Source organism: Monodon monoceros, unplaced genomic scaffold (genome assembly GCF_005190385.1).
Source record: "Monodon monoceros isolate NGI ecotype Baffin Bay Population unplaced genomic scaffold, NGI_Narwhal_1 Super_Scaffold_7, whole genome shotgun sequence".
NCBI lineage: Eukaryota > Metazoa > Chordata > Mammalia > Artiodactyla > Monodontidae > Monodon > Monodon monoceros.
This window is the reverse complement of record NW_021703784.1, coordinates 78331800-78356393: the sequence shown is the minus strand read 5'-3', so window position 1 is coordinate 78356393 and position 24594 is coordinate 78331800. Positions and strand designations below refer to the sequence as shown.

General features: G+C 39.3%; 1 protein-coding gene across 1 annotated transcript in view; it reads right to left on the bottom strand.

Annotated features, from left to right (window-relative positions):
- Positions 1-24295, bottom strand: part of LOC114887588 (hypoxia-inducible factor 1-alpha inhibitor-like) — a 188918-nt gene extending 164623 nt beyond the window's left edge. The window contains 2 exon segments of the mRNA XM_029209385.1: positions 21100-21241; positions 24271-24295. Of these exon segments, the coding sequence (XP_029065218.1) occupies positions 21100-21241; positions 24271-24295 (167 nt within the window).
- Between the last annotated feature and the right edge of the window lie 299 nt (positions 24296-24594).

Here is a 24594-nt window from a genome sequence, read left to right as displayed (position 1 = left end):
AAGTAAGACCCAATGAGAGAGAATGTGAATGATATGGTCAGATTCTAGTGGATCTTGGTATCACATTAAGGAGTTTAGCCTTAGAGTCCTGTGTTTTCTGAATGCTGAAACATTTACCCTAAGATGATTTTAGGTGTTATGTTAATAACTCTTCTAAACAGTTAGTACTTATGTATTTAGTTTAATGATTCTCATATAAAAACATTATATGATATGCATATTCCAACCTGTGATTTCAGTTATTATTGCTTAGAACAAGGAAAATTAGAAAGAGTGAGTTATTTTTCATTATTTAATGACCACTGTGGCCATATTTGCTTCACATCAGCTGAATCAGCCCTGGGTATAGATAATCTGCCATTATGACTAAAATCAGGTAATCAAGACTAGAAAGGCCAGAGTTTGGGAATTACCGCTATAGTAACTGGAATGGCATGCTCAGATGTGGCTTTAAGGAAAGTCTCCAAGGGACCAGGATGGAAAACGGCTCAGACTGGGATTGAGCTATAGCCCAGTGAAGATGGTATTGGAACAGTTCTGGTGAGAGATGAGGAATACGTGACTTAGAGCAGAGGTGTGGGGTTGGAGAGGAGGGGATAGATCTTTAGCAGTCTTTAGGACTTGGAGGATGGACTGGAAGAGTTGAGAAAGAGAAGAAAATTTAAGATGACTCTCAGGTTTCTAGCTTGTGTGATTCAAAAGATTATGGTGGTAACCAAGATAGAAAATATGGAAAGAGAAACAGGTTTGGAGGGAAAGAAAATGAATTTGCTTAGAAGATACTATGAGTCCTCAGTATATTTAAATTTATGGAATACCATCTCATTGTTTCATGTATGTACATTTTCTCTTCAATTAAAATTTAATCAAAACAAGAAACAAGTGATATCCCTTTTTTATATATGCCAGAAAAATGTTTAGTAGAAGAGCACCAGTTTTTATTGGAGGGCTCTGAGTATCCCAGTACCAATTAAATGTGTGATTCAGACTGAACTGTTTAACCCGAGTCTCAGTTTCCACATCTCCAAAATGAGATATTAATATTGATACCTGCCACACACAAACTAAAGAGCTACACAATCTTTAGTTGGGTGGGTGTTGGGAGGTGGTATTATGCTGAATAGGAATTTCTTCTTGAATTGTCTTGAACCACTTATCAATTATCAAAATACCAGTAGTGAGAAACTGTGAGGGGACCAAGTTCCATAACCAAATGTATAATACTTCTCTCCCAATCTAACTTTCAAAAAGCAAAGCTGCCTGGTGACTGTATCCAGACATCAAAAAGGAAACGGATGTTTCCCTACTTAATTCCACATTTTCTTCATCCTTGAGAAAAACAAGGCTCCATACCTCAAATTTACTTGTATAGTCAAGAGGGCTTTCTCCCCTTCCTCTCCCTCACCCCATAGCCTCGGTCATCTGAGGTTATGCCCAAGCCTGGTTCTGATTTGTATTGTATACTTTAATGCCTAACTAATGGGCAATTCACTAACATAAAAAAAGTCAGACTCTCCAAGTGTAAAATAAAATCCACCCAGGCACACCTTAAACAGTGTGTTTCTAACGTGGGAAAAATGTCACACAAAAAAAAGGCTCCCCAAAGCCTCTTTGTGAGAAGACAGAAGGAAAAGATCAGACTACACAGAGAGAAGAGCAAGGATTCACTTTGCATGCTTCCCTCAGTAGGTCAAAGACCTCAGTGCTAGAGAAATGACACAAGTCATTTCTATCAACAGTTGCCAAGTAACCCTGCAGATCTGTGGTCCATCCTTCTACACCTGACCCTAGTGGATTACATTAACAGGTTCTTTCACCCTCTGGCTTTCTTTTTGGTCCAGCCAATGGGAATCTATTATTAAACCCTCCTCAAATTGTCCAATCTGTGTGTAGTGTCTGTTTCCTGCAGAGACCAGACTGATACACTGATCTCAGGAATTAAATAAGGCTCAGTATGTGCTGTACCCTCAAATCACAATTTCCTTGTTGCCAGGGTGTCTGAAATCCCCACACTGCTAACTCCTTCAGATCATAGAAGGCAGCACTGTCCAGTAGGACTCTCTGAAATGATGGAAATGTTTATTTAATTCAGTGCTGTAAAATATGTAGCCACTAACCATATGTGGCTATTGAAAATTTGAAATGTGGCCAGTGCAGCCAAGGAACTGAATTTAAATTTTATTTAATTTTAATCAAGTAAAATTTAAGTAGTCACATATGACTAGCGGTTATCATGTCGGACAGTACAGCTGTATAGAAAATGCAATTATTATCTGGAAAGAACCATACCTTGACTCCTTGCTGGTTTTTAAGAGTTTATTGCTAGTATATCAGGTCACCTATAATCCTAAAGTCATGGAGAGGGGCAAAGGGATCCTTATTCCCTCTCGTATCTATTTTCTTCATCTTTATTTCCCAGGGTTAAAACCCAAAGTCACTGCTCAAACCAGAATAGGCTGCTCTGTTTGCTGTCCTGGTTTTCTAGCTATTTCATCACCAACATCAGCTCCACCTCAGTGTCTTTTATAAACTTACTTTCTTCTTTCTGATAGTAGACATGAGTAGTATTTCCTGAGTCAAGGACTTCATTCCTCAACTTCCTTTGCTGGACCACCCTTCAGTCACCTTGCCTACTTCACCTACCATTGCTCTGTAGGAGGCTCCCAGATTTGTGTCTCTAGCCAAGAACTCTCTCTCTAGATGCATTCACCATTCCTTTACTATTCTTTCAGCAAACACTGTTGAGTATCTGCTATGTATTTGGCTTTCAGTAATAATTGCTACAGCTTAATAACAATAATATCAACAACAATAACGGCTAATATTTATTTAGTATTTTCATGTGTCAGGCATTATTCAAGAGCTTTACCTGTATAACTCATTTAATCTTCATACAACACTGCTAAATAGGGACTATTACCCCATTTAAAGGTAAAGAAACAAGTACAGAGAAATTCAGTAATTGCCTGAAGTCACACAGCTAGTGGGTAATAGATCCAGCATTTAAATGCAGATACTCAGGCTCTAGAATCTATGCTCTTTGCTATACTGCCAATGACCATGGCCCTGGTAAAGCAGACCAGAAGAGTCTCCATCTGTTTCTTCCTAGAAACCAAGTACTAGCATCCCTTGTACTAGGCATATTCAGTGTACCCAAATCCAGAGGCTAGGACTCTTTTTATAATTTTCTAGGAGCCAGAATATCTGAATCAATCTTACCTGTAAGAGTTTTTCTTTTTCCTAAAGTCATTGGTGATAAATATTACTAACATGGATCAAAGCCATTCCCTTAAACTCAGAAAATAGTATTTGGATGGGGGAAATCTGACGTTATTAAGACAGAGTGTTGTGGTAGGAAGAATACCATCCTCCCCACCCTAGAAGGCAATTTGCCATGATGTATAAAAAGTTGTAAAAATATGCATACTCTGTGACTCGGCAATTCAATTCTAGAAATATATTCTGGGGAAATAATCAGAGAAATGTGCAAATATCTATAAACAAGGGTGTTCATCTGTAGCATGATTTATAATAATGTCAAATTTGAAATAACTGAAATGTGTAGCAAAAGGAAATTAATTTTTTTATGCATAAAATGTGTATTAGGCAGTGATTAAAAAAGAATCTTTGTATATATTCATAAAGAAAATGATCTCAATTTATTTTTAAAATAGTTTAAAGAGTCCATATACTATAATCACTTTTTTTTGTTTAAAGAATTATACATATGCATAAGACAATTTAAAAAATCTGAAAGCATGTATACCAAAAGTTATCTCTAGATTGTAAAGTCATGGATGGGTGATTTTTATACTCTTCCATTTTCTTATCAGTATTTCTAATGTTACCTCAGTTAATAAATTCATATTTTTAAAATAAAAAGTCACCAGTTTCCCTAATAAAAGACATATTAAATTTTCTACTGAAGCTAAATCAGGAATATGTTAGTATTTATTTACTAGGACGTCCTTATTTCTAAAAGTCATAGTTCTATAGCAATCAAAAACAAGTCTGTTCATTGTAAATTTAAAGCCACCAATTACACAATAGATTTCTTTTCTATTTAAATCATCAGGGTCTAATTTATGGATAACTTTTATTACTTTTTCCCTTAATTAAAATTTGATAAAGGAAGGCTGGCCAGCTGTTCCCTGACTGGATGGATGACAAGGGAAACAAACACACACAAATAAATAAATAAAAATAACTGGAATGCAAATCTATGTTCTGGTATTTTCTGGAGGTATGATCTCAGAAAGAGTTATTTAATCTTTTCTAACCTCAAATTAGCTTCCCTGTATGTGGAAATGAAAATAATAAATAATTTAAATAAATTTAATTGTGAAATAGGACACATATAGAAGAGGCATTCTGTAAATTTAAAGTGTTACATAAATGTTAACCAGGGATGGGTAATGACAATATTGGTTTGTTTTTCTCTGTCACTAACTTATTCTGAGACCTTGAGCAAGTCACTTAACCTTAAGGACCGTCAAGTTCTTCATCCTTAAAGCAAGGAGTTGAATGGGGGTGACTTCTTTAGTTGTTTTTGACTCTGTCATTCTGTTATTCTGTGATTCTACTGTCTGTTTGTGGGTCATGACAGTTTCTTCCAGAGTCCTGGAAAATGATATGGAAATTGAGCTCATTGAGTTTGGCAGGAAACACAAAGCTAACTTCAGTGCTGATGTGATGATGGGTAGGATGGCTTTAGAAGAAACGCTCTGTCCCAGTGTCCTCTGAATCATTTCCTCTCCAAGTGAGGGCAAAGATGAAGAGTAAAGAAATTCTGCAGTGACTATACACATGGAAACTGACCCACCGTTCATCCCCAAGAAACTTCTTGGAGAAAGCCATGCCCGGAAGGTGAGCTCTGTCCCCCTTGAAGTCTGCCTCTCTCTTTCCCAAAGGCTCTGGCTGTCTCTCTGGCACTGCGTAACTTGGAAATCTCTATGGTAAAACTGAGCGGTAATGACTCTTTAAATGTATTTATGGTAGAAAAAAAATATGTGTGAGAACACTGAGCAGAAGAGTTCTTCTGACCAGAGGATATGTTACTTACACTAAATAATTTCTGGAAAATAATGCTATTTTCCTCACTCGTAAAAGATACAAAAAGGTCCAAAAGAATAGAATTCAGAGAAGAAAAGGTATTTTAGTGATCAGTTGACTCAGCTCAGCCATCTGTAAAGATGGAAACCAAGACTAAGTGGGAGGAAGGGGGAACAATAAGGAAAGTGATTTACTCAATACCTACTGTCTTCTATTGCTGAACAGGACCTTAGTAAACATTCTCTAATATATACATATATACACACACATATATACATATGTATATATATTTTGTATATATATACATATCATATAAATATGTCAGTGGGTATGATACTAGATATGTAGGTAGATTTTATGATACCAACCCATAAAATAGATATAATTTACCATCTGTTTCTTTAACAAAGAAGCCGAGGTTAAGCTAGATTGAGTGACTTCTCAAGGTCACAAATCTAATTAGTGGCAGAACTTGGGCCTTTTGTCCTTGACAATCAGAATCAGAGGAAAGCAAACTTTTTTTTTTTCTTCCAGCTTAGAACATCCTGCCCAGGGATGAGTAAGCAGATACTAAGGTACTTTTTTAACTTCCTAAAGATATAACAACTTGGATGCCTCTAATATCAGCCAGTTATTCCTTTATAGTCTTGCCTTCTATCCTGGCCACTGGCAAAGTGGCATTATTTTCCTGTGAGTCATCATGCTAATAAATAAATCTAATTTGAAGGTACCCCGTCTTCACTTTCTGTCACAATTTAACCCTCCCCACTTGTTCCCATCCCTTTCCTCTCCCAGCAACAGTCCCTGGTGTCTAAGAACAAAATGTCACGGAAGGAGTTGCATGAAATAAAAAGAGGACAGTAAGATCCTAAAACATTGCAAAACCATGACTTTGGAAAGGCAGCTTTGGAGCTGTTTGAGATGACTTAGGGAGGGAGTGTCTTTGATGACAGAACAAATGCAGAAAGAATGTGGCCAAGGATACACTAGAGTTTGCAAAGAGACTGTCATCTAAAATTACTGGAGGGGCTTCCCTGGTGGTGCAGTGGTTGAGAGTCCACCTGCCGATGCAGGGGACAGGGGTTCGTGCCCCGGTCCAGGAAGATCCCACATGCCGCGGAGTGGCTGGGCCCGTGAGCCATGACCGCTGAGCCTGCACGTCCAGAGCCTGTGCTCCGCAACTGGAGAGGCCACAACAGTGAGAGGCCCACGTACCGCAAAAAAAAAAATAATAATAATAATAAAAAAATAAAGTAAAATAAAATTACTGGAGATGGTGAAGGACGGATGTAGAGGGGCGTGGTCAGGAAACAGGTCCATATTTTTTCAGTGCTTCATCTGAGCTCCCAGAGCAATTTCTACCTTGGTTTGTGATTTTATTTATCTTTCTCCATTTTGGCCATTTTTCTTCATATCTGTATCTTCAAGGTCAAGGATTATTGATTAAAAAGATAATAGTCAGGGCCTATCCCAGAGCTTGGCATAGGGAACATTCTCACAAAGATTTGCTTACTGCAGAAATAAGGTTTATAGGAGTAGGGGGAGTTAAGAGAGGTGGTTGAATAGTTTCTGTCTGCATAGCATTCCTTCCTTCAGGGAAGTGAAGAGAAGCTCCAATGCTATGATAATTCTCACTTTACAAGATTCAGGCCCACACTCGGCCCAGGGATGTGAACCCTGAAAGAACTCACTAGCCCCCAGGCCTCCTGCGTCAGGTAAACATGTGTGTAATCTAAGCCAGACCAATCAGGGCTCTCCTCAAACATTTCGCAAGTACCATGGGGACAGTTGCTCTTCCTTTTCCTGACTTCATCCATTCCAAAGACCAGGTGACTTGGAACTGCCATGGGGCCTTTTGCTAATAAGAGAGGGAGAAAATGAGAGAGAGTCTTGGTGCAATCCTACAAATACTTGAATGCAGCAGTGCATGAATATCCACCTTTTGTTTTTCCAGTTATATAAGCCAATAAATTCTCTTACCATAGGAGTTGGGGTTCTCTCACTGGCAATCAAAAGACATCTGGCCAAGACAATAAATCATGTGGCTTCATACAGTCCCTTTCCACATTTTAGACCTGCCATCCCATTCAGAGATAAATAGAAAGGATGAGCTACAGGGTCATAAAAACTCTACCTAAAGGAACTAACTCAAGGTTTCATGGGTGATTTATGTTAAAGAAAAATCTATGTTGATAAGAGTTTTCTAGGCCTGTGAGAAGAGTCTCAGCAAAAACAATAACAGAATATTTTCTATTATGTATTTAACCTCTCATCTGCTCTCCTACCTACTGGACAGTCCATGTGTAGTGGAAAGATTACTGGAAGTGGACTCAGAAGACCTGGGCTCTATCATCTACTATGTTGTACCTCACTATACCCCCAGATAAAGGCACATTAATCCTTCATGTCTCACATTCCATACTGCTGACAAGGAGATAATAGTAGCTATTTCATGGGTTGTAGGAGTTAATTGAAATTATATATGTATGTGAAAGTCTCGTCAGACATAAAACATTTTGTGCATATCTCTATTATAGCTATTGAAGTATGAAAAAAATTTTCCTGAATGCCTACTATGAACCAGGGTCTATTTTTGATGGTCTGGTAAAATAGTGATCAAATCAAGGATTCTGCCCTTGTGATGTTTACATACTAATGGGGGAGAAAGACAATAAGAAAAATAATATGGGGCTTCCCTGGTGGCGCGGTGGTTGGGAGTCCACCTGCCAATGCAGGGGACACGGGATCGTGTCCCGGTCCGGGAGGATCCCACATGCCGTGGAGCGGCTGGGCCCGTGAGCCATGGCCGCTGAGCCTGCGCGTCCGGAGCCTGCGCGTCCGGAGCCTGTGCTCCGCGGCGGGAGAGGCCACAGCAGTGAGAGGCCCACGTACCGCAAAAAAAAAAAAAAAGAAAAATAATATGATATGATATGATATAATATAATATAATATCAGGAAATTATAAGTGCCATGAAGAAAAATAAAGCAGAGTGAAAAATTACCACTTTACATAAGAAGGTCATGGAAGACATTACTAAAGAGGTGATTTAAGCAGAGACCTAGATGAAGTGTTAGGCATATGCCTCTCCGGGGTAGAACATTCCACTAACATGTTTGAGGACCAGGAAGCAGGCCTTTGTGGCTGGAGCAGAGTAAACAAGGGAAGAGTGGTAGGAAATGGCACCTATATCTGATTTTAATATAATTGTCCCATTACTCCTCTTTGCTACATTCAATTCTAAGCTCCTAGAAAGCAGGGACAGCATCTTCTGCATCCACATTCCCACTGTCTAGCATAATATCAACAAAGAATAGATGCGAAAATACTCAGTAAAGGTTTGTAATAAATTATGCATGTATAATTGAATTATTGGGATCTCAATAAGTGATTGTCAGGTTTGGATCTGAATGATACATCGGTTTAGGCCAGATGTCACACGTTTAAACACTCATAACTACAGAAACAATGCTACAGGAACCACAGTCAGTTTTGTGTTTTGGTGGTATCCAGCCAAATTAGCTCACCTATGTGAAAGGCACTGAGTTGTTATAGAACTGCTAGTGGGCATATTTTTATATGTGGGCACTGATTAATTTAATGTGCTAAATATGCTAAGAATGTTATCTTGTGGCTTCTGTGACTGAGCTATGTTAAAGGCAAGGGAAAACACAGCAGTGAAAGGATATGAAGTGATGCAAATCCGTAAGAGCTGATTCTACACAAAATCATCCTTGTTGAAAAACAAAAATGATAATTACACAAGTGACTCCTTTGTCACTGAAATAACCAAGCAAATTCTCATTTGCCTGATTGTCTCATCTCATCTAGATACCACCCAGTGATGTTTTTCTAGACATTCTTGGGAATAGAGATTCTTTTATACTTTAATACACTTTTGAAGTTTTCAGTAATATTTTAGATAAATCTCAAAATATTCTTCAAACAAGATTCATTCAGAGAGGTGACATGACGTGACCAAGTTTACAAGTCAGGAAAGAAGTTCAACTCAAGTCTTATTATTCCTAATTTACTGTTTTTTTCCATTCAAGAAGGATTCAATCACTAATACAGATTGAAGAATCATCTGTACTAAAGCAAATGTGAAATTAGAAGTTTTAAAAGTAGGTAAATGTAATTATTTAAAAATATCTGAGGTAGGATTATTTTAAGTAGGTGACAGATAATCATCTTAATTTCATAATCATATTGAACTAGCAATGGAAAATGTAAACAAATATAGCACCCAAAATATAACAATATATATTTATATTTATGTATTTATCCAGGATCTTGTCAGAATAGAATAAAACCCAATTTTAGTTAACTTTAAGTAAACTTTTATTTTCCTTACTAAGCTATACTTTCATGAATTTACATGTTACCTAAACAAGGGAGTTTAAGAGGTCCTCTTCATATCAATATACATTATTTAAATCCCTGTAATTATAAGACTGTGTAGGAAGGAAACTCATCATAAAATGAAAATATTCTCCTATGATCACAGGTAAAAATTTTCTCCACTTTAACATTGCTTCCCTCCTACTAATAATGTATTTTCCTAACCTTTACATTCCCTATGAGGGTCACTTCCTTCTGTTTGTAAGCTATTAAACAACCAAAATGCAAACAACAATGCAAACACAGTGCAAATTGACTACAAATAAAATTACAAACTTGCAAGAGATTCATGGTTCCATGAAGTATGCTAAGTTCTCTCTGCAGAACTTCTCAAATTCTACTAGTCATTGACTCAGGAGAATCTGGTAAAATTAGACCAGTTAATTAATACAAAAGAAAGAAACCATCATGGATGGTGAGATATGCATTCCAAAATAGAAGTAGTTGAATATCAAAGATTAAGAGCAGTCCTATGGAAAAATAGTGCCATTCCAGAATATTTTTGTAAAAGTAACCCTCTAAATTATCATACTGCAGAAGTCCAATGTGAAGTAAAGTAAAGGTTGTAATATCATACTATCATATGATTATGCTGGAAAAGGATGGAAAAAAATGAAATCAATACTCAGTATACACTTGTTCTAACACTGAGCACATCGTTGCATTTATAATTTAAATTTTGTTAATTATAAGATAAAATAAACTATCTTCAAGCTTTAAAAATCACAGAAAAATATAGAAGTTGCTTCCTGATTCTTCTAGAAATCACCTCCAAAGCAGCAAAGGTAATACAAAATCCTTGTTCAACAAAACTATATCTATATAAAATGTAAACCAAAATATACAACCAAGGAGGACAGATACACTAAAAAGCATACTGCGGGGCTTCCCTGGTGGCACAGTGGTTTAGAGTCCACCTGTCGATGCAGGGGACGTGGGTTCGTGCCCTGGTCCGGGAAGATCCCACATGCCGTGGAGCGGCTGCGCCCGTGAGCCATGGCCGCTGAGCCTGCGCGTCCGGAGCCTGTGCTCTGCAACGGGAGAGGCCGCAACAGTGAGAGGTCCGCGTACCGCAAAAAAAAAAAAAAAAAAAAAAAAAAAATGCACACTAGGGTATGGAAAGACACCAAATAAGAATATCCATAGCTTTAGAATTCAAACAAAGCCAGCACAAATTACTTCACCAAAGTATGTGGCCCATTTTGAGAAACAAAACTCATCAGAGCTCAAGGAGGGAAAAAAACATATAAGTGGTGTTGGGAGCTTCCTTGAATTAATTTAAGCATGAAGTCTAGAGAAGCTGGAAAGAACAAGACCAAATGTAAAAAATATGGAAAGTAGCCTGCCATTGAGGCATAGAAAAATAAGTAAATTTATATTGTAAACAGCCCTAGAGCACAAACTTAAGGCTAAGAAAATTCATTCATACTTCTGGTTCAGACTGGAGGTTTTGACTCTCCCTCATATTTAACCACCTTCAAAACTCACCTAAAGGTCTAAAGATGTTATGTGGAAAGATGTTATAAAAAGAAAAAAAAAAACAAAACAGGAAAAATGTCAAACAAATATCATGCACCAGAAATTTTGAAGCAGAAGAAAATTGTGACAAATATATAACTATGATTCTTTTAAAACAATATAGCAACAACTTCTATAAAACAAGAACACAAAGGAGAGATATAAGAGTTTAGGAATGCTATAATAAGGTAACAGAAGATAAAATATTGGTGTACAAACTTTAGAAAAGAGTGGAAGAAAAATTAAAGTCAAACTAAAAGTAGCGCAAGAAATAAAAACATTGTTGAAAACACAGTTATGGACAGTGTACAGGAATGAGAAAAGTGAGGAAATAAAATGAAATATGAATAAACAGATAAAAGTATCAGAGAGAAAATGATATATATGAATTAAAGGCATGGAGATACATAAACGCATGAATAGTGATCCCAAATAAAAAACCAGAAATAATAGGCAAGAAATAAAATGTATAGTGTTGTCACTAAAACAAAAAAATTATAGAAATTAAAAAAAAATTAATTTTACTGATTAAAAGAGAATAATGTGTCCCAGGTAAATTTGACACAAAATAATTAATACATTCCAATATATTTTCTAGACTATAAAAATAAGAAGTATTCCTTAGATATCTGGGGAGAAAAGATGAAGTTATTCATAATGGGGAAAATATGGGCTGGTCTTGCACTTCTCCACAACCTCATTTGAAAAGAGAATATAAGACTTTGATGCCTTTAACAATCTTCAAGGAAAAAAGAAGAAAAAGGACAGAGGAAAAAGAAAGGGGGAAAGAGAAGGAGGGAAGGAAGAAAGGAAGAGAAAGAAAGAAACAAATTAGAAATTAACAACAAAAAGAAAGCAACAAACATCTTCCTCCTAGCTTCTCTCTTGACAACTATTGGATCAAAGAAGAAATAAAAATTAAACCTGTAAAATATTTTGAAAGTAACCATAATTAATACTATACATATTGAATTCATGGAATAAAACTACAGAAGTGATCAAAGAAAAATTCATAGTCTTAAAGCTAATGGTAATGAATAAGAATTAAACAAGTGAGTCACTGGAAAATCTGATTAACCATTATTTAATAGATAATAAGAGTAAAAGCATAATTACTTCCATAGATGTGGCAAAGGATAACTTAACATCCACTCTTGAAAATACCTCTTAAGAAAACAGGAAAAGAACTCAGAGCCAGCATCTTAATTAATAGAAACAATAGGACCATTCCCATAGAGTAAAAAGGTAAATAAGAATGTTTTTATCATCAATAGTATTTAATATTTTTGTGGAGGAACTAACCAATGCAATTAGGAAAAGAATAAAAAGAGATGTATATAGACATTTAAAAGGTGAATATAAAATCATTACTGTTTGCACACCCAAAAAATATTTTGTAGGAAAACCCAGAACATAAATGAGAAACTATTACAAATTTCAAAGAACTAGTATGGTAGTTATATACAAAATTCACATATGGAAAACAATGGCCTAAATACATGCCAATAAAAACCATTAGAAAATAAGTGAATGAAACTACCTCATTTACAAAAGCAACAAAATAGATAAATTCCAAACTTAAGAAAACACATGTAAGATCTACATGAATAAAGCTTCAAAATACTAATCACGGACTCAGAAGTAGTAGACAAACAAATGGAAATGTTTGCCGTGATCCTGAACAGAAAATCAAATGTCACAAACTTAATTTTGCCTTTAATTAACCAATAAACTCAATATATTTTCAACTTTACAAAAAGTTTTAGGGAAGAAAGAAACAGAAAAAAATTGATATTTTATAGGAACTGAACAATAATAATCCAGTATTTTTTTCAAAAGAAGAGTGCTGAAAGGGTATAGCCTTATCAAATATTAAGATATTTAAAAGATGCTATAATTCAAACAATGCAATGTATTCATTGAGACAATCCTTTCTGGATCTTTTCTTGAAAGGAAACAGAGTAGTTTTAGATCCAAATCACCTGGGATCCACTTAGAAGAAACTCTGGGACTTGGGAACGAAGAATCCACATCTTTTTGGTCTGCTGTAGCTTAAGTGTAACTTCTTAATAGTTGATGAAAAGAAAGAGAGAGAATCAGCAGGGCCAATGTTTATTGAGGGATTGGATCACTTTCTCTCAACAATTATTTACTGGGCAGTAGCAAGCCCCATATCAGGCACTAAGAGATAGAGTTGTGTAGCATATACATAGGTCATCTATTCCAAAACAACTAACAATATTCTTCTCTTTCTTAAAATGTCTTTTATAAAGTTGGAAAAGCAAATTACATACGTTCTCAGCCTTCCATGCAGGGGTAGACATGAATAGTCATTATGAGGGGAAGTATGATGGGGACTTTCAGGAAAAGATATTATCTCTCAGATAAGAAACTGGTGAGGAAAAAGGCTCTCAGCAGTGATACAGTCCTCTTGAGTTCTGACTTTGATTGCATCCATGACTTCTGCATCTTCTGTAGCCATCTTGAGTGCATGAGTGACAACATATGGAAGCTGCTTATCTCCAAACTTCTTTTTAACATTATGGGAGAAAAATACTGTTATTTTGTTAAGCTACTGTAAGTAGGTATTCTGTTATCTGAAATGGAAAACATTCCTAGCTGAAAATAATTTTTAAAAAATAAAAACTAAACAGATATATTTCCTATTTCCTGGAGCTTAGAATAGTGAGAAATAGTAAAACAGCATCAAAAATCTGTTCTAAGCTTTTTGGTCTCTGACTGACCATAGTTTAGAAATCATTGTTATTCACCAATTTGTTTTAACTTATATAAATTCCACAACTGAGTCTAAATTGTGGGCGTGTGTGTGTGTGTGTGTGTGTGTGTACCCTCACATGCACTAGTGCCCTGGGGCACCAAATTCAAAGAATGGGCAAGGGATTCAGTGGATGTCTTTGTCCCGACTGGAAATGGCATAAATAAAATTACCTCTCTTAGATTATGAAGGATGAACTCCAAATTCAGGAGTTATACCACTGAGTTAATGGGTAACTGGAGGGGTCATCACTGAATTCTCAAAATGAAAAGATATGGGCCACCTGGCTTTACATTTCATGCTCTTCATTGAAAAGGCATGAGTGAGCAGCTCCTGCTTCAAGCTGGCTTCCCTTCACATATGACCTGAGGCTCCAACTAAGAGGCTACAGTTGTTATGACTCACACTAGACAAGAGGATTTGCCCCCAAGGGCACAAGGACAATCACTCACACGTGTGGGCAAAGCCAACAGATTCTCCATGCAAGTCTCTTCACCATCCTCTATCATGCTTATTAATTATCCTTCCACCAGCTGGAAGACAGAGGGCCCCCTTGAACGCCAAACTGGATGAAGTAGGCACCACATTCATCACTGGACAACTGGCTGAGGCTGACATAATATATACAGATTCGATTCCAGACAGAGATAACCCTCCATGGCAAAGGCTCACAGCCGTGTGGTTTCCTAGACACTCAGTGCTTAAAAGACAGGTTGACCTTTTCAAGTTTAGCTTCTCAAGATACATGCTCACCACACCAAGGGAAAGCAAAAAACAAAAAAACCCCAGAACATTCTGCTTACGAGTTCAACACAAAGTCCCTGCCTTACCTGTGGATATACTATCCATCTTCAGATTTCTAGTATGAAGGGGAGCCAGCAAGACACTGCCCTGTATATAGTTCAAGATGTAATACACTTGTTTGCTGAAGTACATGTCAAATGAGATCACATATTTGAAGAAACCTTTGAAAACACTAAAACAATGTATCAATATATGGTATGAGTGCTGTGAAGCCTAATGCAAAGCAATAAGGATGTTATGCCCTTGTTGAAAAAACTTCAAAGGCTCCCATTTCCTACAGAATTAAGTCATAACTCCTTATCATTAAGAGGGACTATTTATTCCCCTTCCAATAAGTCTTTATAAAAAACATGAGGGTACTTCAGGTCCACTTTCCAAAAGGCAGTAACATTGGAGGCGCATTCCCTGCCCTTCTCTGGTGAAGTGATTAATATAACTGGTGAAAACCATAACCAGAGGTGAGGCCACCCCACTGCCCAAGAGCAAACCTTCATTATTCTGTTTCAACCTTACCCCCTGCAAACAGATGGGGGAAAATCCAGGTCATGTGACCTCAAGATTTAGGCTTAACTCTTTTCAAATCTAATTATTTCCAGAAAGTTTTATCTAATGGTGGTTCCTTACCCCATCTGGCTCTTCAACCAGAAACCTGGAAGTGAAAATGATAAGTAGCAAAACTCCAGCACAAATATACACTGAGGTCACAACACCATCAAGACACTCAATAGATGAGGGAGGGACATTCTAGATTGAGGAACCTGCATTAACAAAGGCAGTAGACAGGAAAGAAGAGGCTCGTTTTGGGAATGTTCACTAATCCAGTGTGACTATAACATTCAAGAACCCAAGGAGGTGCAGTGAGAGATGAGACTGGAAACATGCATCTCTGTGTGTTCTAGAACAAAACCTGGCATGAAGTGCTCTGTAATAGTTTGTTGAAGGAAGAAATTATATTATTTAAAATTCACAACAATCGTATGATACTGGTGCTGTTATACAAATTTTAGAGCTGAAAACTGAGGCAGTCTAACTTCAGAATTTGTTCTCTTAACCCTAATGAGACTAGACCATACATAATAACTGGGTGGTCCAGGCCAAGGACCAAAAGAGAAGAGAATGGAAAAAAGGGAGGAATAGAAGAAAGAAGGAAAAGTGGGAGAGAAGAAACCAAAAGCCTAAAATAAAAATTAAAAGAATGTATGATCATTTACATAGTTAAGTTCTTGAGAGAAAATAGAAAGATGTGAGAATCGCTGGATTTCTACTGTAGACAACATAGTAGTAACAATGGTGTAATGAAATGACTTAGACCTCTCCCTCCCCAAAGTTCTCCAATAGCAGGGACTATAATGGCTAGAGGACTCTGTTGAAAGCAAAGTCACTACATTCTCCCAGTTCAGAATACACTAGTTTTCCTGCTTTCTCTCTGCCCGAGTACACAGTAACTGAAACTTGTCTGACTGTCTTTTCCAAAGAGATGTAAGATGGGACAGAAAGCCCCAAAGGCTGCCATTGGAAACTGCAGTATTTGAGAAGAGATGCTATCTCCTGTACTTTAGAAGGGGAAGGGAGTGCTTCACTGGCTCCCTCCCTGAAGCCATCTCAGGGGAAGGGCCCTAATACAATGCTCCTAGAAGTTGGGAATGTGGGTCAGAAGAGGAACTTGACACCTCATTCCTGGTTTGGGTGTCCAGTCAATGTCTGGTTTTGCCAGCCTGTTTCTGAGTGGTTGGGGCAGAGAAAAGAGCATGGGGAGATGGAGTTGTGATCCATCTGGCAGAGGCTCCCAAGTTTCCAAGAAGTAAAAAGATGAATCTCTTGTCCTAGAGTCCATACAAAGGTGGATAGTAGGTGGGAGCTGCAAGTTTGCTGGAGGCAACTACCTTGTGGAGCTACAAGGAGCACCCATCAAAGGACTGTGTCCTGAGGTCACCAGCTGGAAGTCACCAGAAAACCAAGGGGAGCTTCACAAGTGGCCACCAATAGTAAGATTCCCCAGGAAAGATGAACTCATAGCACACAAGGAGCAGAAGTTATCAATACAAAGCCTAGTATTGCCATCCTTGATATTTGATTGAACCTATTCCCAGATGCTTCAATGGCCCCAGGTCATGTGGCTTCCCAGAGAAAAAGTCAGGGCTAATCACATCTTCTGATTTCTTGTCTAGTATTCACTTCATCCCTACTCTTCAGAGCACCTTGCCTCCATGTCAGAGTCACAGGAAGATCGAAGCAGATTGTTGGCCAAGCCACAGCCGTGGTCACTGCCTAGAAATAGTCTCCTCAAAGCTAATTCTGATCTGTGGAATATCCAGTCAGAGTTATACCTCCCCGTCATGCTGAATTACAAAATACAGCAAGATGACTAACTTTCCTCTCAGCACCAGCCACGGTGGGCTAGATGGCGCCATAAACTAGGTCTCACTGACACCATCACTATGAGAATGCCCACAGTAGATGATGCTGGGGTGAAGCTTACCTGAAAGGTGCAATGTGGACAGAAGTTGAACTTCAGCTCCAGAGTGGTCATGACAAATTAATTTCTATCTTGAAACATCAAGGAAAATTTTATAATGTGCATTACACCCTAAATCATGATAGTCTTCTGAGCCAGAAAGCCAAAGTGAAAGGAGGAACTGGATTCTTTCAAGTACTTAAGTACACCATGAGGCACACATTCTTAAAATAGCTGCAGATAATCTCCCTCAACTGCAAGAGGATAGACAACAGGGACCAAAGATGAGGGTGTGAGCCATCTTAACATTTCCATTTCTATCTTGTACAGTATCTTTCGGGTAACGCCGCCAAGGAAAATTTTGTAAACCAAAGCTATGTAGACTTTTCCTCCACCCCTGTGTTAGTTCCTTGCAGATTTCCAGATGGTATTGATATGAAAGAGAATTATTAGGGGTGGGGGGAGCAGAAGGTGGAGATCAGGATGTAGGTCTGACACCTGTACAAGGAGAGAAGGAAGGAAAGAAGATTGGGTAGAAAGAGTCTTAGACGGCAGCACAGTTCCAAGAATGTTTCAGCCAGACCAGTGGGGAGTCCTCTAACCAAAGTTGCTCACTGGAGGAGTCTTGCATCTCTCCAGAGTCCAGAAGCAGTCTATAAGAAGAGTGCCTGGGAGCCAACACAGAGGTAGATTCAGAGGGGCAACAGCTGTAAGCCATCGGTCAGTTGTGTTCCTTACAGTGGGAGATCTGAATAACGCATTTCATCGTCACCACATTCCTAACCATCGCAGTCAGGGTTTAGAGTTCGATAAACCAGAAATCAATGCTGGCTAAAGTATGTGCAAAAAAGGAATTTATGGGACGGTATTGGGTAGCTCACAGGATTTAAGGGAAGGCTAGAGGAAAGACTTAGGAAATGGGCAGGAATCAAGGTTATGCCTCAGAAACAACCTGATCAAGATGCTGCTGCTGTTGCTGCTACTGAACGCCAGACTCCAGCACTCTCACTGCACCATGGCAACCTCCACTGGCACCCCTTCTACCATGACTACACATCGGATATCACTGCCACCACTGCCCCTGGCTGAATAAATTCTAAAGTGCTGCTGCTTCTCTGCATCACTTGAGTTATATTCAAAATACAGAGAACACCTAATTGGTTCAGCTTTAGTCATATATCCTGGCCCCCAGGTAGGGTTGCCAGATTTAGCAAATGAAAATGTAAGATACACAGTTAAATGAAAATTTCAGATAAACACTGACATTTCTTGGTATAACTATATCTCGTGCAATATCTAGTGTATACTTAACACTGAAAATATTGTCATTTATCTGAAATTCAAATTTAATTGGGTGTCTTTAATTTATCTTCCCGGGGGCCAGCAGAAGGGGAGAGTGTCTGTTTTCTAGTGTCTGTCACATACGGCAGTAAACCCTGCCTTCCATCAAGATTGATGTAATGGTGAATTCTCCAAACTTGGGAAAGAGGTTATTCGGTTGTGCTGCCATGGATGGGGAATATCTACTCTCCAGAGTCCAATTAATTACGGCATCCCTTATCATAATCAATGTAAAAGGAGCTACTCGGGGATGTACTTTTAACCAAAATTTCTCAAGAACAGAATGAAATGGGCAGAAAGATATATTTTTTTCTTGCTTCTCATGGAAAGTTGGTTTTTACAGACATATAAGTACAAAGCATTTGCTGTTTCACACATTTGTTAATGTCCAAATCTGGGCTTCATCCAGAGACAATAATATGCAGGGACACAGATATAACTGACAACTGCATCTGCCAACTCTGTTGGGCTGGCGGGGGTTTTCTCAGACATAGGCTCTTTGAAGAATTTTATAGATAGAGAGAATGAGTACTTTGGGCAAGAGCTGTTACCCCAGGATTTTGATGAGACAATGTTTCAGTGAGCACCACATGTCCTGCAGAAACGTGACCTCCAGGAACCCAGCCCTGGTCCTAATAGAGAGGTACTTCTGCTAGAGGCCAGGACCAGTCTCTGCCTGTGGCTGTGCTTTTCAGATGGATCTACCTCCTGGACAGGAGACACGCCCAGGCAGGGCCAGGAGCCTCTCTGAAATAGGACATGTATAAAGGGGAAATATTACTGTCCTTGAAAAACACAATTCCCCACATAACCAGAACCATGTGTCCCTGGCCTGGGGGGCTTTGTTCTCAGCAGCGTGACAGATGCTGTCCAGCCTTGGAATGTGCTTTCCCTAGGCAACCAGTACCAGGTAAGGGAAAGAATACACACTGAGCCCCTCCTCCAGGACATCTGTGGCTTCAAGGTTCCCCCAGGGCAACCAAATCACTACATCTCTGTCTTTTACACATCCTCCTATCAACCTTTTCTAAACAGAAAAGAGGAAATGATGTTTTCACAGTGTGGGCCCTTCCTAAGTGACACCTCACCTTTTCTAGACAGTTTCCAAAACAGCCTCTTTTCAGAGCCCTTTTTTGTGTGCTGGGTGGAGAAAGGGAAAAGGTTTTCAAAAAATCTCACTGTGACTTTGCATACCACAAAAATATCTAAGATGATTCCGTTTTGTAATCTCCACGCCCCACCGCTGACACACACACATCAGATTTTAAATCAATTTGTTATCTTACTTCTATTCACAAATATTTAAGCATATTTATCATTAAGTGCTTGGCGTTATACTAAACACTAGTGATGTAAAGATGAAAAAGATAAAGTGATCCTTACCTTCACAGAGTTTTCTTCTTTAATATACCCCACAGAAATAAGTATAAAGCTTTACATACAGTTCATTTCAATTAAACTAGTATTTATTGAGTGAACTGGAATTCCCCAGGAGAATAAAGTCTCTAGGAAAATAAAATCTTATTGAAAGTATACTAGATGTTCTTCCTTCTTCCTTCCTTTCATCCAACAAATATTAAATGTTCACCATGTGCCAGAGTCTGTGCTACAGTCTGGGTATCCAAGAGTAAACAAAGAATTGCTCTTGTGGAGATTACAGTCTAGGGGGAGAGAGACACCTTAAAAGGTCATTCTCAAAATGGAATCACAGCTGCAAGCTGTGATAACATTTGTGATGGTCCATACTGGTAGAATGAATAAATGAATAAGGGGTACTATGAAAGCATTCAACAAGGGCGTCTGATAAAGCTCATGAAGCCATGGAGTTTAATTCAGCACTTAAGAGTAAGGCCAAGAAATGTAGGGGAGGAGAAGTTAGAGCCAGGTGCTGGGCTACGAATTCATGAATTTTATCTTAGTCTCTTGAGGTTTTTATTATTATTCTCATTTTGTGAACAAGGAAACTGAGACTCCGATTTGAAGTAATTTGTCTGCTGTCATAGGGCTACATAGTGATGGTAGACCTTGGATTCACTGCATGACTCCAGAATTCATGGTCTTTTCCTAACACCACATCCCCTTTCCCTAAACCAAGCAATATACAAAACACTAAGCCCTCATTTCTTACCAGCCCATTGGCCTTTGCGTTCCTCAAATACCCCGAACACATTCCCATCTCAGGCTTTGAACTTGCTCATATGTCTGTGTAGCTCCCTCCCTGCCTGTCTCCCTCCCTGCCTCCCTCAGTCAGAAGTTTCCTTAGAGAAACCTCCTCTGACCCCATTCACCATAAGAGTGTCTGCCACTCTCTGTTTCCCTGCTTTATTTTTCTCTGTACCACCTATCACTATATGAAAGGAATTTGCTATTCATTTGTTAGTTGTCTCTTCCCCACTAGAATGTAAGCTCCATCTAAGTCCGGGACTATATCAAGCAGGGTCCCAGCAGGACACAGAATTCCACTCTGATGCTTTCACCCAAAGGATTTAAAAAGAGAGGTGGGCATTTTACAGAGGCTAGAGTTGTTTTGAGGAAAACAGTGAAGAAGGTTGAGACATCTAGAACTGAACAAAAGCCAGAAGGCATTACCACCCTTAGGCTTAGAGGGAGGCACAAAGGAAGGAAATGTTGTCCACGGAATCAGCAATTTCTGGAGCTTGCAGGAGGGGCTGGCGGGCAGCAGCTGTGGCAATGGAGGAGATGGCCAGTGCTGGAGCCGAGACCGTGGGACAGGGAGAAAGCCCAACCTCTCACCACTCTACCCCGACCCCGTTTCCGCGTTGACGCTCACTAGACAAAGCCAACTGGAATCCAGCCAGCAAGTCTGCACGGGTGGCGCTGTCTGCAGCAGTCAGCATCTCAGGCACAGAACAGGGCGGAGAAGTGGAGTTTGGATCTGGGAATGGGAAGCAATAAATGGAGAATAACCAGGTACAAGGATTTTGTTTTGTTTACCTCATTTTCCCACTACCCAGAATACTGCCTCTCACAGCTTGAGTGCTCAATAATATGTGTGAATAAATAAAATATGCCCCATGAAAGAGAAAGACAAAGACAAGAGACTGTCATCAGAGCAACCAGGAGTCACCCAGGAGTGGTTTGATGGGGACTTCTAACCGGGTGGCAGCTTTGAGCCTGGAACAGAAAACCAGACCTGAAAGTTGCTTCTAAGGAGGGACAAGATTTGTTTGTTCAGTGTTACACACTTCTGTAGAGTGAAAGGTTATATAAATTGGGAAACAGGTCACATCCACAAATATTAAGGAATGCCTTCTGAATGCAACGTAAACTGATATCCAGCCACTCAGATGGTCTGAGCTGATGTCCAGGGAGGAGCTGGAGGTCAGATGTTCATGCTGGCTGGGATCTTAGCCATGGATCATCAAGGTGCAAACAATGGAAACCCACTCACAGGAGCTAAATAACAAAAGGGGGGATATACTCTGAGAACACAGGACTATTTTAAGGGATTTAAAGAAAGGAGATGTAGAGGAGGGACCACTGCAATTACTCCATCTCTCTAGGTCTGGGTCAGTCAGTCATTCAGCAAACATTTATTGAACTCCCATGGTGTGCCAGGCACTGTGTTAGATTCTGAGGTGAACACGAAAAAAAGAGTGTCATCTCTGCTTCTCTGGTTACATTTGAATTCTCCCTTGCTCTCTCTCACTATCTCAAGTTTTACCTGATTTTTTGTGGAGACAGCCCACACGAACAGTCCCCACCTGCACTGTGCCCTTATGCCTTTTGAAGTCCCTAACCCTGCAGAAACATGATGCTTCTGAGTTTGAATTCTAAGCTCCAAGAAGAAAGAATCCAAGGAACTGACTGGATGGTTCTATTCCAATCAAGTAATCGAGTAGGCCAAAGGTCAGAGTTACCTGTTTCTCTGCCTGCTCAGCAGGGATGAGAGAAGCATACTTTGTGAAGGGAACATAGGCAGCCTCTCCAAGAAGAGACTGGAGGGAGGAGACATCATTAGTACAACAGAGCATCTCCACCCATTCAGCCTTTACATGCCATCTCCGCCCATTTGTATACTCTGTAGAAAAACTCAAGGGCAGGAAATACAACAGGAAATAAGGGAGTGCACCAATGAATATAACACACGGGTTCTGTTTACGAATACCCTGTGAGAGAAATGCACACCCTCTGAGGACTGATTCTTCCAGCTTGTTTACAGCATGTTCAGTATAACTCATCAGATAACCCATCAACCCACAGACACAGCCCTTTGGGGCTGCCACAGACAATAACCAGCAGGAGATGTGGCAAAGGAAAAGGGAGGGCATTTGTTCCTCTAATTTAATTCTGACTAAATGAGCAACTACAGTGAAGACAGGCAGATCAAATAGAAATTCTCGGCATCCATGTTAATGAAAACATCTACATTATAATTAAAGGTACAAAAAAAATCTCCTCTAAAATGTAGAGCCTGTAGAAGATGGGGTGGTTCACGCTGAACCAAATATAAAGCTGCCTGGAATCTGACTCCTGTGGCATTCAGTGGATTATTGATTCTTGCCAGTGGCAATAGTGGTAATGTTCAGAATTTAAAAAAATATTAACTATGATTTAATTCATTTAAGCCTTACCTTGGAAGAGGTGGAGAGAGGCAGAAATCTGAGAGAAGAGAGTCATATGTGATAGTGCCAATTTCATTTTTTAAAAAAAAGGCTCCCAAGAGGCTCCTAACCATAGTAGGTACTGCCAGGATTAGAGGAATTAGAAGCATGCATGGACATAGTGATTATGTATATCTCTGCTTTCAGTGTAGTCTTATGAACAGACAGGAAGTAGACACTGAAGCTGGAAACAAAGGGCTTGGTGAGCCTCATGTGGTATAGAAAAGGCAAGGGTGATCCACCCCTCTATCCCCCAATCCACCTGACGCATAAAACTTTAAGACCTTCCTGGAGGCAATGGATACAAATATCTGTTCCCTAAGGGCTCATAGAACCAGCAGCAACCTTAACCTTATCAACAACAGCGCCCTCATTTTACAGGCGAGAAAAATTAAGACCCAGGGAGATGAAAGTACATCATCCAAGATTACAGGCAGTCACAGGTCTGCCATGAGACCGGAACACCCAACCAGAATATGCCTCTTGGCGGGCAGAATTCTGAGATGACCCTGAATGACCCTCATCCTTGTATTGATACCATTCTCTCCCTTTCGAGTGTGGATGGCACCTGTGAATATGATAGCACTCCTGTGATTGTTACATTTTAATGCCAAATCAAGATAATCCTGGGTGGGCCTGACCTAATTAGGTGAGTGCTTTAAAACTTTAGTCTCTGGCAGGTTGCAAAACAGAAAGTCTGAGAAATACATGCTGGCTTGCCTAGAAGAAAACAAACATCTATTCTGAGGACTGGCTGAGGGCACCATGTGACAAGAAATGGAGGTGGCCTCAAGAAGCCCAGAGAGCTGTCTCTGGCTGACAGCTAACAGGAATATGGGAACCTCAGTTCTACAGCTGTCAGGAAATAAATTCTGCTAGCAACAGGTAAGCTTAAAAGAGGACTCCAAGCCCCATATGAGAACTGAAGCCCCAGCCAATATCTTGATATCAGACTGGTAAGACATTGAACAGAAAACTCAGCCATGTCATGCTCAGGACTTCTGACTTAACAGAAATTCTAAGACAATAAATGAATAATGTTTTCAGCTGTTAAGTTTGTGGTAATTTGTTATGCAGCCAAGAAAAAACGAATTCACTCCTCAAGAACTTATCTGGGTGGGGATTTTTTGATTTCAAGGAGCTGAAACTTTATAAAACCAGCTTGAGTAGAACCAAAAATGGTTTCAGGGGAGGGGCAGTTATAGTAAAGACACAGAAATCTCATAGAATCTGAGAACAACAACAAAAAACTAAGCTTGGGTTCTTATAAAAGCTTTTGTAATGGAATCAGCCACCTTACCCACCCATCCTACGGTGGACGCCATGTTCCAGCCATAGGAACTAGTCACAGTTACTTAAATATACTTCCCTCCTCTATGCCACAGTAGTAATTAAATTTTGTCTTGGGTGCCCAGGCTGCTTGACTGTCCATAGCTGCCTGGAGTGTCGTATTGAGGAGAGTTTTGAGACTGATGTTTGGAATCAGCAAGAATAATGAACTAGGGTAAGATAACAGGCAGTGATGGACTGAGCCAAGGCAGGGAATGGTTGACAACCTGCATGCCATCTATTTGTTAACCCGCGTCTGCCACTGTTTATACTGTATCTTCAGCTTGAAATGGCT